The sequence below is a fragment of the Anser cygnoides genome, chromosome 26 (assembly GCF_040182565.1).
Source record: "Anser cygnoides isolate HZ-2024a breed goose chromosome 26, Taihu_goose_T2T_genome, whole genome shotgun sequence".
Taxonomy (NCBI): Eukaryota; Metazoa; Chordata; class Aves; order Anseriformes; family Anatidae; genus Anser; species Anser cygnoides.
In genome coordinates, this window is record NC_089898.1 from 3,085,962 (window position 1) to 3,102,655 (window position 16,694).

The 16,694-nt window shown below is 41.7% G+C and overlaps 1 protein-coding gene across 4 annotated transcripts in view; it reads right to left on the minus strand.

The window, feature by feature from the left end:
* EBF2 (EBF transcription factor 2) overlaps positions 1-16,694 on the minus strand; it is a 151,963-nt gene that overhangs the window by 16,399 nt on the left and 118,870 nt on the right. For all 4 annotated transcript variants that reach the window (XM_066983569.1, XM_066983568.1, XM_066983570.1 and 1 more), the window contains 4 exons: positions 11,933-12,050; positions 10,043-10,173; positions 9,333-9,459; positions 517-605 (listed from right to left, as the gene is read on the minus strand). In XM_066983569.1, the coding sequence (XP_066839670.1) occupies positions 517-605; positions 9,333-9,459; positions 10,043-10,173; positions 11,933-12,050 (465 nt within the window). The remainder of the gene's footprint in view (positions 1-516; positions 606-9,332; positions 9,460-10,042; positions 10,174-11,932; positions 12,051-16,694) is intronic.

Genomic DNA, 16,694 nt, shown 5'->3' on the forward strand with positions numbered 1-16,694 from the left:
AATACGATAGCCTGTCACCGTGCAAAGATAATAATAGTTACTTTTAGTGCACTAAAAACAAGGAATAGAGTCTTTAATGCCACCTGCATCGTGCTAGGTACTAAATCAACACGGCGTGTAAGATTACAGCTACAGTTGTTTCAACACATACATGCTGCAATTGTGGCTACAGAAAAAGCTGAGCTACGAGTGATTTTTTTACTAAAAGATTCCCTTAAGAACAGACCTCTGCAACAATTCCTTTATGCTCATCATGTATCTTAGGTGCAGAGATTTGCCGATGTGGATTAAGACAAATGGCAGAGAAGTTCACAGAAAGTGTTTGAGCTCTAACAGGTAAAAATTACTGGTACCTGTGGGGTCAACATGCTCAAATTGGTGTTTGAACCTACAACCAATTGGTCGATTTATGTTCAGGTGTAATCATCACTTAAGGTATCATTTTCTCTCTTTTATGAGCCAGAAGTGGAAGAAAGTACTTTGTGGGCTCATTTAAAATGCCTGGAAATATTTTACCTTAGCTAGTCTTTCAGGGTCACCTGGATGTCTTGGGATGACCTTCTGCAGTCTTTGGAAACCATAATCTATGGTAGGTTCATTTAAAGCTGAAAAAAAAAAAAAACAGAAAACAATGTATTATATGACTATGTATCTTAAAAAGATGAGTTTCACAGCTGCTGCACTGAAATCTCTCCTTGTCTGGGTTTTGCCTAGTACTCAGGTGAGCCCTGATCTCTGTGTGAGACAAGATTTACAGTAAGTGAAACTCTGTAAGAACTTCTGCATGAACATCCCAGTTTCTTTTTGATGATATTACTTGTTGTACCACTAAAAAAGCTGCAATACAGAAGCTATTAATATTGGACCATATTATACAGACCAGGTGACCTGACTCCTGCTACCCCAACTCCACCCATTTAATTGTACAGATATTTCTGCATTATCTGTATAACGAACTGCATGGTCCTGGAGAATCCCTCAGTGTGTCTGTAATTTATTAAATAAAGAATTAGAGATATCTTCCTGCTTGGAACTAACTCTTGAAAGAATTCTGTGCGTTCATGCATATATACACACACACATCCCCTCTGCCTGCTCCTTCTGGTGGGCACAGCTGAACTGAACACACATGCTCATCTTCTGCCAGTATTCCAGAAAATGCGTTCAGAAGCAGATACATTGACACAAATGACAAAACGTATGTGAATGCTGCATGCTACTTGCATGACTTCTAACTGAAAGCATTACAAAGGGTAACTCTAGTGAGTTTGGCTTAGCCAATAAGGGGAAAATGTGTGACTTGTACACTTCAAACTGCTTCAATTGCCAGTGCTGACTTACCACCTATCAAAGGCAGAGTGAATAATCTGAAAGATACAGCAGGCAACTAGGGTGCAGCCCTTCATCATGCACATAAAATTCTTAAATCGTGCGTGGCTCTTCTGCACGCATAGCCACTTCACTGTAATGGTGTTAATCGGTAGTGGATAAACAGCAACATTTTAACCCAGATCCTCAGTACAAGCTGGTAGAGCCCTAACACCAATGTTGGTAAGTTCACAAAACTTCAGACACTCTGATACTCTCTACTTCGCATCTGACAGTAATAATCTAGTTTCTGATTACTCAGAATTAAACTCTGATTCAATTTGGTACAGAAACCACAGTCAGCTCTTTAGAATTCTGCATGCTTATAGGATTTGCCTCTAATACATTAGGAGTATTAGTGTTAACTAATACAATTATAGGTATTTTTAAAGAAATTCCTAATACTTCAGGATGTGCCTTATAAGATAAATGACATGTTCATGCAATCACATGCTAAGAATCCTGATGAGAATTCCACAAAGCGTTTAATAAGTAACACATGTAGCTCCTTTAGCAATATCCTCATTCAGTACTGGCTTCTTCCATCTTCTGGTACTGTTTTTCCTTCTTTAAAAAAAAACTTTTTTTTGAAAGAACCAGTGACATCAACACAGCTGAAAATACCTGATTCCAAGAGATGCTGATGGCACTTATTTAATCTTCCCAAACGTACTCAGCACCTTCCATGATAACCATTTCTGATACGGGGAGAATGAAACTATCAAGTGAGACAGACCGTTACACCGCTCCAAATTCTCTGTTTATCTGTGTCTGTCTTTGGTATAACAACATGAAGGTAAAAGGTCATATTCCCCACTGAGATACATTTTATATTTACTTTTTATTAAATAATTATGGCATGGCATGAAGTTTAAATATTACAGGAGATAATCAAGTGGGAATTGAGAAGAGAAAACCCAGACCTGAGAATTTAGTCTTGGCTATACTTAGAATGTCTTTGCTCTCCACTGGGAGCCATTCTGGTTTGCTTAAGGAGTTTAATAATACACATTTCAACTGCCACAGAATCTACATCCCATTTGGGAAGAGGGTTTTTTTTGGGGAGTGGGATTTTTTTTGCCAATAATCCTGAGAATTATAGGCCAATTCTCTCAAGAGCCTATACATCATTACGTGCCATTTCTCTTCTTGATTACAAGCCTAATCAGTTAAGTTTTATATCTTAAGCTAGGCAAAAGCAATGTAAAATATACAGGAATTTATACATATATGTATATATAGTTGACTAAAAATAGCTAATGGGAATATACAGCATTCTAATTCAGGAAAAAGAAATTGGCTATTATCCATCAAACATTTTTCCGAAGTATTGACACAGACATTTTCATTCTGTTCTGATAGATAAATAGCAGCAAATCATTTCTCAACAATGTTGAACTGTTCCGAGAAGAAATCAACCATTTTGAGTCAATGCATATATTATGCCTCTCATCACAAAAGGTTTTCTGTACAGCTTGCAACAAAATTGCCTACCGCTAGTTTTACTCATTAAGGAAACAAAAATCTCTCTGTCATGAAGTCCTGGTAGGAAACAACCTCCAGCGTTTGTGGAAGTAAATGGCACCATTTCAGCTGAAGCTGCAACAGGAGAGGTAGGATGTAGGCTCCACCAGCAAGTTTTAACGGCTCCACCACGATACCACTTCCACTGAGAAAAGAGCTATTGGATCAGCAGTGGTCTATCTGCGTGGTATGTAGACACGTGAAAATTATATCCAAATGCTTTTGGCTTCATGGATTCAGAGACCATAAAGGAGTCTGACACAGAAGCAGGCTGCTCATTATTTCGTACAAATCAGATAGGTATCTGAAATGAAACTCCCAAGAAAAAACAAGATTCAGGTACAGCAAAATCCCTTTGGGCACTCTCAAATCCAGCGTTTCAGGCACAAGGGGTCTCTTGAATTTCCCAGAACATAATTTAAAAAATTGTCCATGACATGAGATATGTATGCAAAAAAGAGCAACCATCTAGTGAATAAACTAAACTGTCGGTTAGTTTATAAACCACACTCCAGCATAATTGTTTTAACAACAGAGTTGTTACAGTCAGCAGCAGGGAGAGGTCTGAATGCTCCACAGCCTGCCTGACTTAATTTATGACGAGACTCATATAGAGTATGGCAAAGAGCTGCCTCTTTTATAGCGTTCCTTAGCCTCCAAAATCTATGCTTCCATTTCAAACACAAGTCTCCAGTTAGTAAGACTCACTGGAAATAAAAACCTCTCACACTTGAACAACTGATGCCACGACATCTGTCTTATTTGCAAAACCTGAACCAACAGCTTGGTCCCGTTCACCTCAACGGGGACTAACTCCGATACCCAACGAGAACAGTGCTGACATTTAAAGTATTAATTATTTCACCACACATCAAAGCACAGGAGACTGGGGAAGGAGGAGGATGTTATGGAGATCTGCACAATTCCCCACGAGTGACAGCTCGTTCTGATAGCGCCAGTGTATGCCCTGGGAGCTGTGCATGCTCCCTCACCGCCAGTTGAAGGGCCTCATTCAAAGACCTTAGCAAAGTTGTGCATCTTTGCTTTACTCTACAAAGTAGAACAGAGGCCAACAAGTCCAGTGTTTGCAAAGTATGAATGAGAGAAACAACAAATGCATACCTCTAGATATAGCTGGAACCCAGAGAGCACGTGCAATATTTGGGGTATGACGGCTAACCTTAGATATGTTAGCACAGAGAAAACAAGGCACCCCTGGACCTAAACACATAATTCCAGCCATGCACTGGGGACTACCCTCACTCAAACCACCAGTGAAGAGGTGCTTGGTGTTCACCCTACACAATAAAACATTGCCACGTCGCTGGCTACAGAAGCTCTCCTGCTAATCCTGGTGCCTGGAAGTACACACGTTCTGGTCAGCCTGCTCGGATGAGTATTCTATGACCTAGAGATGTAGAGTTGGAGGGATGCTACCAGGCAGTGACTTGTGTTAAATTTGCTGTTTCAGTAACGGCTGTTCCAAATACCCCAGTCCCAACGCAGCGTTGTCTCCTATCGCGTGCGCCTTTAATAGGCTAAAGCGGTGTAGGAGCTGTTCTCTGCAAGGGCTTTCAGCTCACATCAGTTGCGTTCTGGCCAAGTGAGCTCACCTGCAATTTCCAGAGCTCACTGTATCCTTGTAAGCACCACTTCCCACAAGCAGATAACAAGACCTTCTCAAATCTACTTACAAGCTTTAGCAAAACAGTACCTCCTATCCTTGGTGCCTGGCATAGAGAGTGATACACCACAACCTGGGAGTCCAACATATCCTGCAGATTACTTTATATTGCATTGCTCTGACAAGTTAACCCCTGGAGGATTTTTGCTCAGCAAGGAAAATTATGTTCAAAATCTCCCTGATATACACATTTCCAGGTTAGCATCTCTATGACAAACCAAATGCAGAGCTGTGATCAAACTTAAGATATGAAAGCCTACGAGACGTAGCTTCGGCTGGCGTAAACTGAGGTAAGCGTTATTAAAGTCAATGGAACTATAATGGAACTGCTTACAGCAGCAGAGACTTTGAATTTGTATAGTATTAAAAGCAGAATATGAGGCTACTGCGAGATTAGCAGCAGAGAACAAACGCCTTATTACTCTATGAACAGCTGATGATAGAAAAGTAACTCTGAACAGGAAGGTGTAGGCGTTACCTGCATTCACACCAGTTTCAGGCTCACCAGATGATGCTTAGCTGTGGTGATGTAAAAACAGACTTTTTATCTCCCTCATTTTAAGTACACACTTACTACTGATGTAAGTTGGTTCAGCAGTTGCCGTTAGCTTGCAGCAAGCCGTTTCACCAGGTTTTTGCTGCGCTCTGTAGTGCACTGTTACAAGTCCACAGGATCCTGTTGGTTTCACTCTTAGAAGAGTTTCCCATCTGGGAACCGTATGGAAAAGTCCACGCATCACATTTGGGCGATGAGAGGAATTTGATGGCTGAGTTGCAGCACCCTGAATGATAGCACTTAAGAGTGGAAATGCTGACAGAACCATAACTGCAGCACTGCCAGCACAGCACACTTCGCTAGGAGCCCATTATAAATACACATTACAGGACGCATATGAGCTCCCGTAACAGCTCCGCTGTGGCGTTTAGATTTACCCTTGAAATTTATATCTAATTTTTGTACTCATCTTTCTAACAGTTTATCACTTTCTTCTTCAAACAACCTGTCTTTTTGTTACTCCTTAAAAAAAAAAAAAGCTCAAGTATAATCAGGTCAAACATTAATATTTGATTGTATATTAAATATTGAGGGCAGAGGCAGATATGCACTGCACAATACTAAAATGACTGCTTTTGCTTCCATCTTTTCAAAAAGTTTCGGTGGTCTGGTGATCACAGGATACGACTTGGACCTGGGACTTCTATTGCCCTGGCTCTCTTCAGCTTTCCTGCACAACCACAGGCAAGCGGTCAGTCTTTCTTCAGCTTCCTGTGACAGTGCCTCGCATAAAATGGAAGCACGTGTCCTTCTGTAACTGCCCACGGCTGATGCAGTGAGGCCCTGATGAACCTTCTGAGGTCTGGCTTTATATGAATAATTATTATCGTTATACCTGCGACATGCCCATAGCCAGCTGTTCAGTGCTTTCCATGTGACTTGACCCTTTGTGCTTTTCATCTGAGGTTATCTCGGCACTTAATAATTATTAAGGACTTCATGCAACATGACCCTGATAGTGCCGGGGCTGCTAGTTGTTGCTGCTGTTATTAATTCTGACAGAACTACGTCTGCCCAGGCTTTCACTTTGCAGGATTTCACACTCCTCAGTCTCCTGTGCTCAATGTTAATCTCTCTGCATTTCTTTCTTTTTTTTTTTTCTTTTTTATTTTTGTGTCAAGTGTAGGCTGAATGTAAAGGGGATGTATTGACGGGAGAAATTCCTGGTTTTAGAGACAAGGACAATTCAAGAGAGAAGTGCTCTTATTTGTCTCTCCAAGCTCCATCCTCTGATATTTTGTCAGATACAGACTTTGTGACAGCGAGGAGGAATATATTGCAATATAAAGTGCTAAAAGTATCAAGAAAATAATAAGCTTCAATTATCACAAAAAATACATTTTTGTTGAGATGCACCAGACTGCCTCATCAATGACTATAAAATCTCTTGAACTCTACTATTCAGTGTTTTATGTATTTGCCTGCTACACTTTCTCCAACAAATATCTGCACTTCTGTGATGTGAGGCTGTTTTCCAGAGTGCTATGGATATTCGTGCATTCGGTGGCATTTAAATAACCTCGTTTCCTGAGGCTGTTTTCTGGTAGCTTCTCTCATCTAATAATGATTGAGCTCTGCAGCCTTTCCTTCAATGATGGATTAATTCAGATCTCTCTTACAATTTTCCATTTTCTAAAAGTGTGCTTGGACTGTGCATGGGTGGTGCTTCTACCTTTCTGACAAAACCAGGCAGAAACCGGTGAAGAGGTTCAGAAGTTGTCGGGGAGGGTCTGGAGAAGACTTACAAGCAGAAGGACCTCGACTGCATGAATATCTCTTGCCTAGGTTAAAAGTCAGTGTGTTTGCTCACAGCAGGATCACAGCAGTTTTCTGATAGCACAATCACAGAAAGAAAAAAAAATGCCACCATGTTATTTTCATAGCTTAGAAGTTGTTTTTACTGCTATTAGCAGCAACAACCTGGGGGAATTGACTACACAGGTGAGCCTCTACCTAATAGCTGTGTTTATCGTTTTGCCTGCCATGGTGGGAGAACTGCAGGTTCCTGAACAGACAGATTGAAACGTTGTCTCTTCTACCCTCGCCCAAACAGCTCGGCATCTTCTGCGAAATGCTGTTTTGTAACATATGGCAGTGAGCACCCACTCACTCCTCAGAGAATGCTAACAGATACCCCTATGCCAGTAACAGCAGTAAAACAGGGATAGTATATTTAACTTTCTTCTCTTCCGCCAGCTCCTACATACATCTTCATGTCCCTTTTTGTGGCAGCACGCTAATTAATATGTGAAAGAACTGCTACAGTCTGACTCCAGTCCCCCCTGGATGGTACAAGTAAGTCTTGCACTTAAAATGGCTTCACCATAATGAAAAGATTTTTTCCTTCATAGGCGGATGCACATCCCTATATCACTCCATTCCTAAAGCTCTTTCAGTTCTCATGCCAGCAGCTTTCAGATCAATGCTTGTAGTGAAGAACTGGAGGACCAAGGCCTCAGCGAGCAAAAAATGGCATAGGAGAACTTTGCAGTTTCAATGTGTAATAATAACTCAAGAATTAATGGTCCCTCTCTCTCTCTCTAAAGAGAAAAGCATCACACCTAACGCTACCCCTACAACCCTTCACTGCACACCCATCAATGACAGCGTTCCCTTGCTTAAGTACTGCTAGACTCCAGCAAATTAATCTGCTCCCTCTCTTCAGAGAGGCAACTGTGTTTTCATGCAGATTTGGAATTTTAATCTCTTTTGTGTCTTTGGCCAGTTATCGCCCAGGAAAGGCTTAACCTGCTCAGACATCAGGTTCAACTTTTCCCAGAGACTGATGAGCGAACGCACTGCCTTAGAAGAAAATGTCTTTCAAAAGCTTTTGGCCGGATTCTGATCTCACAGGTCCAGGCATAATTCCAGAACAAATTTTGGTGCAAGATCAGAACAAAGTCCTAACCTTCGTGAGGTTGACTCGGTTTCAGTCAGTGGATATCATTTTAATGTCTTCAACTAACTGTGGATCAGACCACTATCAAAACAAAAATAATCCTTTGTAGTTAAGCTTATATTTCTTTAGAGTACCTTGTATAATGGAAGACTTAATTCTTGCTGAGGGTTTCTAGGTATGACAGTTATGAATAAATGCCTTCTCACATACATAAGTAAACAGTAATTTAGCATCTGTACTTAAAAAAGTGTATATAAAGTGGCATACAGCGGTAAGAGGATCTTCACAAATCATTGGTTCTTGCTAAAGCTCTGAAGTGTTAGATATCCGGTCAAATTTTTCCAGTTTTAGAAAAATTCTAACTAGTTCACTCAAGACGTGGTTAAGTTTTTGCCTTATTTTTTTAATAAAATGTTTCTTGGACCCTTGTAATTATTTTTAATTTAGGATTTAATTGTTTTCAAATACAGTACACGATTACTTAATGAAGATTGTTGGCAATAAGAAGCTTTTAAAAAGTAAATCAATCCTTGCATTTTGAGAAGGCTGAATATGATTTGGTGGGAGCAAATCATTCAATTTAAATACAGATCCATCCTTTACAACTGTGTGCACCATTATTCTCCATCCATGCTTAACAGGCTACAGAAGTTTTGGTGTATGCATGGTATGCCATCGCTGATACTACTGGTACTGACAGTTCAGTGAGGGATGGTCATCTGGTCCCATCTGATTTTTCCTTTCAGATATATAGATTGCTCTCTCCATAATATTAGTATTCTCCTGCTAGCAGAGGTGAATGTAGGGCACTAAACAAGTTTATAATCCATTTAAGAATAAAAAAAATAAAAAAAATCGTATTTATTTTCCACTTGGCTCATTGGCTTCTCTCGATACAAGACACTCTCCTCGTCCTCTGGGATTATCTCGAAAATGAAAGGTTACCCCCAGCGAGAGAGAAATGTAAAATAAATACTGTTATAAATAAAACATCTTTGGATATACAGAACAATGCTATCACGTTACTGTACATTCAATATATCTACAGACAGACCCATATCATAACAGCATGAGCTCTAATCTGGAAAAAATATTAACATGTGTAGTAACAGTCCCTTAACACCTCTGCACAGCAATGAAGCTATCTCCTTATGTATCCAAATGCCACAACTAGCAGAGTGGCCTTCAAACAGCAAGAGGCAAAGCAAGCAAACAAACAAAGCACGGAGTTGTCAATACTGTTTACCAAAACAAAGAGGCTCAGAGCTCAAGCTCCTCCACTGTAAATCACAGTCACCTACCTGTGTAAATAAACCTGCCTGGGGCGCCTTTGCAAAACTGTTTGGATTTGTATGATAATGTCACTTCAACCACTCCGGGAATGTGACGTGGAGGTGTCTGAACTCGAATGGCATGAGGTGTGATAAGCTGGGAAATAACAAAAGGAGAGATGCAATTATGATATGTCGGTGTTACTCCCCCGACTTGCATTTACACCCTCCAAACATACTCTATGGGTAAACGTACTGCTTATTGCTGCGCAGGAGATGCTATAGATCTGGCAGGTGATACATTTGGTCTAGTTTCTTGCCTCCAGGAGAGGAAGACGCTTTTTAGGATAAATTGTCATCAAGGAAAATTGTATTATTTATTGGTTAATTGCTGGCTTCTTGCTGGACCCAAAAGGAATTCTTTCTCCTTCCCAAACTCTAACTCTTCCTATATTCATACCCTCTTGCTTTATTTCTGTACCTTTACCTGCCTCCAGACCCCTGAACCAATCACATTCTGGATCTTACTGGGCGGTTGGCCTCAGTAATGTCACCTAGCAGGGAGTTCCACAGAGTAACCGTGTCCCATGAATTCCCTTCACAGAGGTTTACACGGCCCATCTTACACGCCACCATTTTGGTAGCGTTATTGGAATGAGAAATAACACCACTCCCCTCCACCTTCCAAATAACAGCAGAGTGTTTCTCCAGCTTCGTAGCAGGGAGGTGCCTCTACCTACCTCACTCCAGACGAGCATGGTTCCAAATACTACTTGCAGCCCATCAAAGAAGTTGTCTCCAATAATGATCACCATTGCTCCTCCTGTTGTCCAGCCTTCGCTCGGGCTGATTGCTTTGATGCACGGTGTGGCTAAACAAAACCAAAGGCTAAGATTAGGGTTGGGGGGTTGTATTTGTGCACGATTGTGAGATTGTTAAAAATACTGCGTGTAAACCCTTGCAGCTGATGTGTGCACCCAACTTCTGTGTGCATTAAGCAGTCCTAAGTCGTACTGAGACAAAACTTCACCTGTCTACTCCTGGGAGTTTCTGCACCGCTGCAGCGTCACGGTTGTCAGGAATTCCCCAGCGCTGCCAGAGGCCTGGGACAAGTCCCGTCCAGCCATTCACCCATGAAGGCTGCTTTACCATTCCAGGAAGCCCAACAAATATATAAATAAATAAATAGTGTTTTCTGCCTTGCCAGTGTTAATTACTTGCCTATTCATTACCGGCACTTAACATTGTGTCATTAAAGCCTAATAGGCCAACTGTAGTGGGTGTAAAAATGAAACGCTTAAATGATTGTGCAGAGGCTGTTTTAAAAAAACACTCATTAGCATACGATCACACAACAGCTAAAGCCTGTGCAAAGGGAGGTAGATTAAGATTTATGAAGTTTATCAATGGGTAAGAGAGATATGGAAATATCAAATGTTTCCTCCAATTCTTGTCAGAATACGATTTCTAATAATTTTCTTGATTTTATAGAGCCGATTTTTTTTTCTTCTCTCTTCCATATGTTCAAGGCCTCTGGACTATACATCCCATCAGGAACCCAATATGGTTTCCAGGCCATAACCAAAGTCAATCCATCACTCCATTCCCAATGTTGACAGGGTCAGAGGTGGAGGGGAACTTTGGCAGGGCTCCAAAAACATGAGACTCCTTTGAACAGCCAGTCAATCACATCCAATCAGTCAAGGAAAAACTGGATGGCTTCCTAGGCTAGGAATCCTGGGATTTTCCTTCTACCATTTCACTGCCCGCTGGGGGAGAATTAACACCACTCTGAATTCTTTACTGATTCAATCATTTTCTTCCAGTTCATTAATTCTTCTTATAGGTTGATATAGGGCACATTTAAGAAGTGGGACAGCAAAACATTATAATGAAATAATATCCTCGCTTGTCTTTTCTACTAACATCACTAGCTCTTCTCACTTTCACTAGCTGTAGGGGAGGAAGAAGTAGACACAGATAGCATTTTCTGGTAATTTTGAGTACTGCCTGCACAAGAGAGGTGGAATGCATTGGTAATGAATGCACGAGAAGAGGGAGAGGAGGGGCCAACCATTTTGAAACTTAACAGATACAAGTAGTCGTAATTACTTTAATATAGTCCAAAAACCATCCTGCAGACGGCCATGAGTCTTGCTTAGCCAAACAAACTAAAATCAATTAGTGTCAATTTCCTTCTGTGCATTGTTATGCTTTGCACATAGTTTGTTTAAGGGAACTAGTGACACTTTTTCATACACATCTTGTGCTGTAACAGTTCTGTTTAACTAAGATGTCATGTTGCCTAATTTGCCTGAAATCAAATCTATCCCAGCTGAAAAAGAAGTCTGAATTTTAGATAATACTTAATCTTTCTATGTTTTTCATCTCTGCTGGACAAACTAATTAATGAATTGGGAGGAGGGGGAGGGAAGTCAGTCTCTTAGATGTGAAGAGGATCATATTTTGCATGCTGTAGACACTGTTTTCCTGCCTTTTCCTTCCCTAAACCCCCCGAGGTTCTGTGGTTCCCCCTCAGCTCCCCTTCCCTCCTGAAAACAAACAGAAACCAAAGAATGGTAATATGCTTTTGCACTCATTTGCGTGCTGTTCTTCCTACAATATCCTACCTTCAGAGGGGTCAAGTCTCCTTGCTCTCCGTCCGTGCTTGGAGTTGTTGTGAACGAACATGTTGTCAGACACTGCCAGTACGTGCCCGTCTACATTCACTGTTGTTGATAGCACAACCTAGACATTTGCAAAAGGAGGAAAAGGGAGGCAGGTAAACAACTTACTTGGATATTCAGCTTGTAAAGTATTAATTATTCAGTTTACTTAAAATCCTGTTCTGTTTGTAAAATGTAATCGTGTCCTACAGGATTTACTCCCTAGCAAGGATGGGAGAAAATATTTTCAGCCTCCACTCTATGCATTAATTCCATTTAACATAGCATCCTGAGGGCCATATAAAGTCCTTAATGTATAATGAACCAGCTACTGCAGATGGCCCTAAATTTTGTTCCCTATGATGCACTGTAGCATAGCTGATGGCAAAGAGGTCTGCATACACCAACCAGGAGGGCAGGCTGCAGAGCACCACAGCAATTTGCCCTCTGATACAGCCATGCAGATTCAGAGCCATCTGCTGTACTGCGCACACATGCAAATGCACCCGCAGCTGCTCTGAAAATACAGGTCTCCGTTGACCGAGCAAAATAGAAATTCCTACTACGTGAAAAAAGTACCTAATATCTTGTCTGGTTTTTTAAATATGCAGGCTCAGTGCCTCTCAAGAAACACCCGAGTCTGAGCAACCAGAACCAAGCACCAGTTTTGAAAACCTCAACCTCCCTGACTTCTGCTGCTGGGCTCCAATGGCACCTGAATTCATAGAAGAAATAACCGTAGATGTTAATGAAGGCCATTTAGTTCTCCCTTTAAAACACAATATCCAAAGCTCTATTTCCTATAAATCCAGAAATATGCTTACCTTTAAACCACAAGTTTTATGGAAAAAATTCAACTGCAGAATTTACCTACTGCAAGAAGATGCATCTTTTTGAAACTTTCAGGTTGGGGCCATCAGCTGGGGTAAATCAGCTTAAATCCCTTCAGCTGCCCCACAAGCACAGCCCTTCACAGCTATTGAGAACCTGCCCCCCGGTCGTGTTCATGAATTTTCACAGATACAGCTGTCGTGGTCTGGGTAGGAGAATGGCGAGCTCTAATTGTTGGTAAAACTCTACTTGTCATAAAGCGGGAGAAACCTGGCCTTCCTACAGGATTGTGCTGGTTTAAAGAATACTTTCTTTCTTGAGACAAGTTTAATTCATTCCAAAAGGCTCTTGTCATACCGTACTCTTATATTTCTCAAGCATTCTTGTCACAAAATGTGTTGCTTTTGTGTGCCAACTGATTTCATCATTGCACATTTGGGTGGAGTGAGACTCCTATCCAAAGTGAACATTTCCCGCATGACATAGCTGAACCCACTCAGATGCACTTCATTATTTTCCGTTAAACAATGGAAATAAATTTTAATCTCTCACTGGCCAGCACAGAGCACACTATGGCAACAGGGGAATAGACCTGAATTATTCCAGTGTCTGAAATATTTACGACAAGTGTTTAAATTGTAACCAAATGTAAATCAAAAGTATATCATATATATACAGTTACATTATATAATATATACATATCTGACCTCACATACACAAGGTATGTATGTGATAAACACACACACATGCTCTCAGTATGAGATTTTTGTAATATATGCGGACTACAAGTATGCATACATTCCCTGTTGGATAACCACTTGGGTGTAAATGTTGGGCACAAAACAAGAGCCCCACTCCAGTTGCAGAGGTCCCTGCAGTACGAGTACTAGTGAGAAATTGTCCTCTGTGGAGGAGGTAAGTGTGGAGCATCCTCTGTTCTCTGAGCCAGCAGGAGCAGAAGAAGCACTTTCAGACCTCTCTCCACGAGCGGCTCCATTTGTATTCACCTCTCCCATTCATCATAGGAGGGTCAAAGCCACTCGGCATTTCGCAGGCTGGGACCTAGGGTAAATAAATACAGCGGTCTCGGGGACGGGACGAAATGCAAGGTTCAGATCTGGACCAGAACCTTCTCAAATATTGGATCTTATTTGGAGGCATCTCCAAGGTGCCATGGAAATGCAGCACACACCTTTGTCATCCTTACTACGACACTGCAAGGCAACTCATTGCTGTGGAGTAAGATTATGGACATAAAAGTGCTGGACTCCTCCAGTCTGGTCCAGTCATTCCCTCTCGCCTGATGGAGATGGCAATCCAATTGTTTTATACCAAAGATTAAAAACCAATGTTTTATGGATAAAAGGAAGAGGAATGTGCATTCCACTATGGTCTCTAACTCCCAGGCCCTTCCCTTTCACAAGCCAACTGCTTTCCCCCAGTGAGTATTTCCTGGGTCACGACGGGTGACCCTTTCCATCTGGAATCAATCAGTCAACTCCTGACAACTTCCTGAAACACCTCACTCCATTTCCTGTTCTCTCCCCCTTCTCTCTTTCCCCCTGGTTTGCTTCACTCTTCAAAACTGCAGGCCACAGCAGCTTAATGTTAGAGGGTCAGACACAGTTAGACTCCAAAACACTACACAAGAACACCTTTGACCTTCAAAAATCTTTACATCTTAGCTAAACAAATCAAGGTCAACGTTTCTTACCATTACCTTGTTAACCATTTCTATGCATTTTCACCAATACCCTTCTGAACACAAATTTATCAATAACACTTGTTCTCCTAACATCATAAAACATCTCAGGTCTTTTTTTTTTCTTAACCTGTATTCCTGTATGCAGTGCTGGTGAAAGGTGATGCGCACACTTCTCTGGAGGTTTAAATTCTCCGATTTGTCTACAGCACTGGCGAATTACCAGCAAATGTTTTTCTTTGTTGGTTTGTTTCCTGATCTGATGGCACTACTTCTAGTGCATGACAATTTGGCTTCTCTGCCTATTCAGTTTATGGTCTTTCAGCTAAAATCAGTAGTTACTGCAAAATGTATGACTAAGGGAATGATGAGAACATCAAAATACATCAGGCGATGGATTCTGGTAGTCGTAGCTTTGAGTCAAATTTGCTGTAGACATCACAACTGAGAAAGAGTTTGTGCTCCAAGCGGCTGATCAACTTGTCACCCCGGTGGAGTTTCAGAGGGCAACCAACCAAGAAGAACCAAGAAGACCAGACGTGGCAATGAAGCTGCTGCTTCAGCCAGCCCAACGGGGGCAATCCATATGAACAACACAGGAGCGGCAACCTTCTGAGCAGGGCTTTCAGCAGGATTCCCTGAATTTTCCTTAGGATTCCCTTTGCGAGGGTTTCATTATTGGCTACCGAGCCACAGACTTACAGCAACAATTCTGCTGCAGTACTGGAGAAACGCACGTGCTGTTATCTCCACGTTATTTTCACTTCCCAGGTGGATTCCTGCAAGCACTCCCTGCTGAAAAACCGCAACGAAGGCTCGCCTACCGTGACATCCAGCCAAAGTCAGTTACACGTGGGATCCCTGAGACGCACTGTCCCTCTTCCATGTCCCTGCACCATTCAAAGTGTTGGTACTCCCTTACAAACCTGTACCCAGGTACCTTAAAGATCACCTCTCTGATTCAGTATTACTGACAGCCCCCATCAATCCCAACAGTTCACATTAGCAGCTCGAAAGCTGAAATCCTCAACTCCTGCAGCAGCCAGCCCGGGTTAATGTCCCCTGAAGGAAGCCCATGAAAGTGGAGGGCAGGTAGTGGGGAAGGCAAGTGCTGCACCTACCTGAGGTATTTCACTGAAAAATGTAAGAGTAGCATGAAGTGCTTCAGAATGCTTGGACAGAGGCACTGCAATCTCTCCTCCCCCGTCTATACATGATATTGATATTTGTAAAGCGTGTTCCACTTCAGATCCCATACATGAGAGTGAACACACAAAAGCTGCATCGCTCAGAGACACCTCTTCAGGCATATGGCACAAACATTCCAGGCATACAGGCGTTTACTTACATGTAACATATCTCATCACTGTGTAAATGATCTCTCCCCAAAAATTCCTGTTGCCATTCCAAGTGTGGAAAAAATTCTTTATGACATTGTACATCTGGAAACAATATTACATTCCTGATGCACTTTCCCTTATAACTCTCTAGTCCCAGCACCGTGTTATTTTAACTTTTCAAAAGAATAACTACTATGAGGATTTAAAAAATTATTATCATTATTATTATTTTCCAGCTGGGTGGAAGAAAAGATGTCAGGCCTCATCCTGCTGTCTTCACTTGGACGGGGCTCCCATTGATGTCAGGCGTTTTGGTTGAGCGAGTAATACAGGAGTAGATGCTACGATACTTGTTTGCTTCAGAGTTGGATTAGGAATAAGATAAACAATGTGAAAAATGCCAGCGGCTTCTCTCTGCTCAAACCTTCCATCAAATTCCTTGGGAAATCCTCCCTGATACCCCTGCCTGCCGCAAACTCGGGGCTACCAGGGAAGCGCGCACGTGGCCTTCATTTCGGGCATGGGGGCACAGGGGTAGGAGATAACTCCCGGGTCACTGATATCCAGTCTCCTGCTATTACAGACAGCTAAACCATGTGGCTGCTTTTATTAAATGGTCTTAAACCAGCTCAGTGTTGTATTGTTGTTGTTTCGTTTTTGCAGTTTCAATCCCTCACATGTATATAGGGTCTAAAATAACACCACCTTTTGTCACTTTCTGACGAAGAGATCCGTCACACAGCAATAGCTGGATGCCAGTTGCTCTTGATTTGCAATCTATAACTGGGGAATTAGTGAGTAATGACATTACTCCCTGCAGTATTCATCTCTCTGACAGCAGTTCAGAGATCTC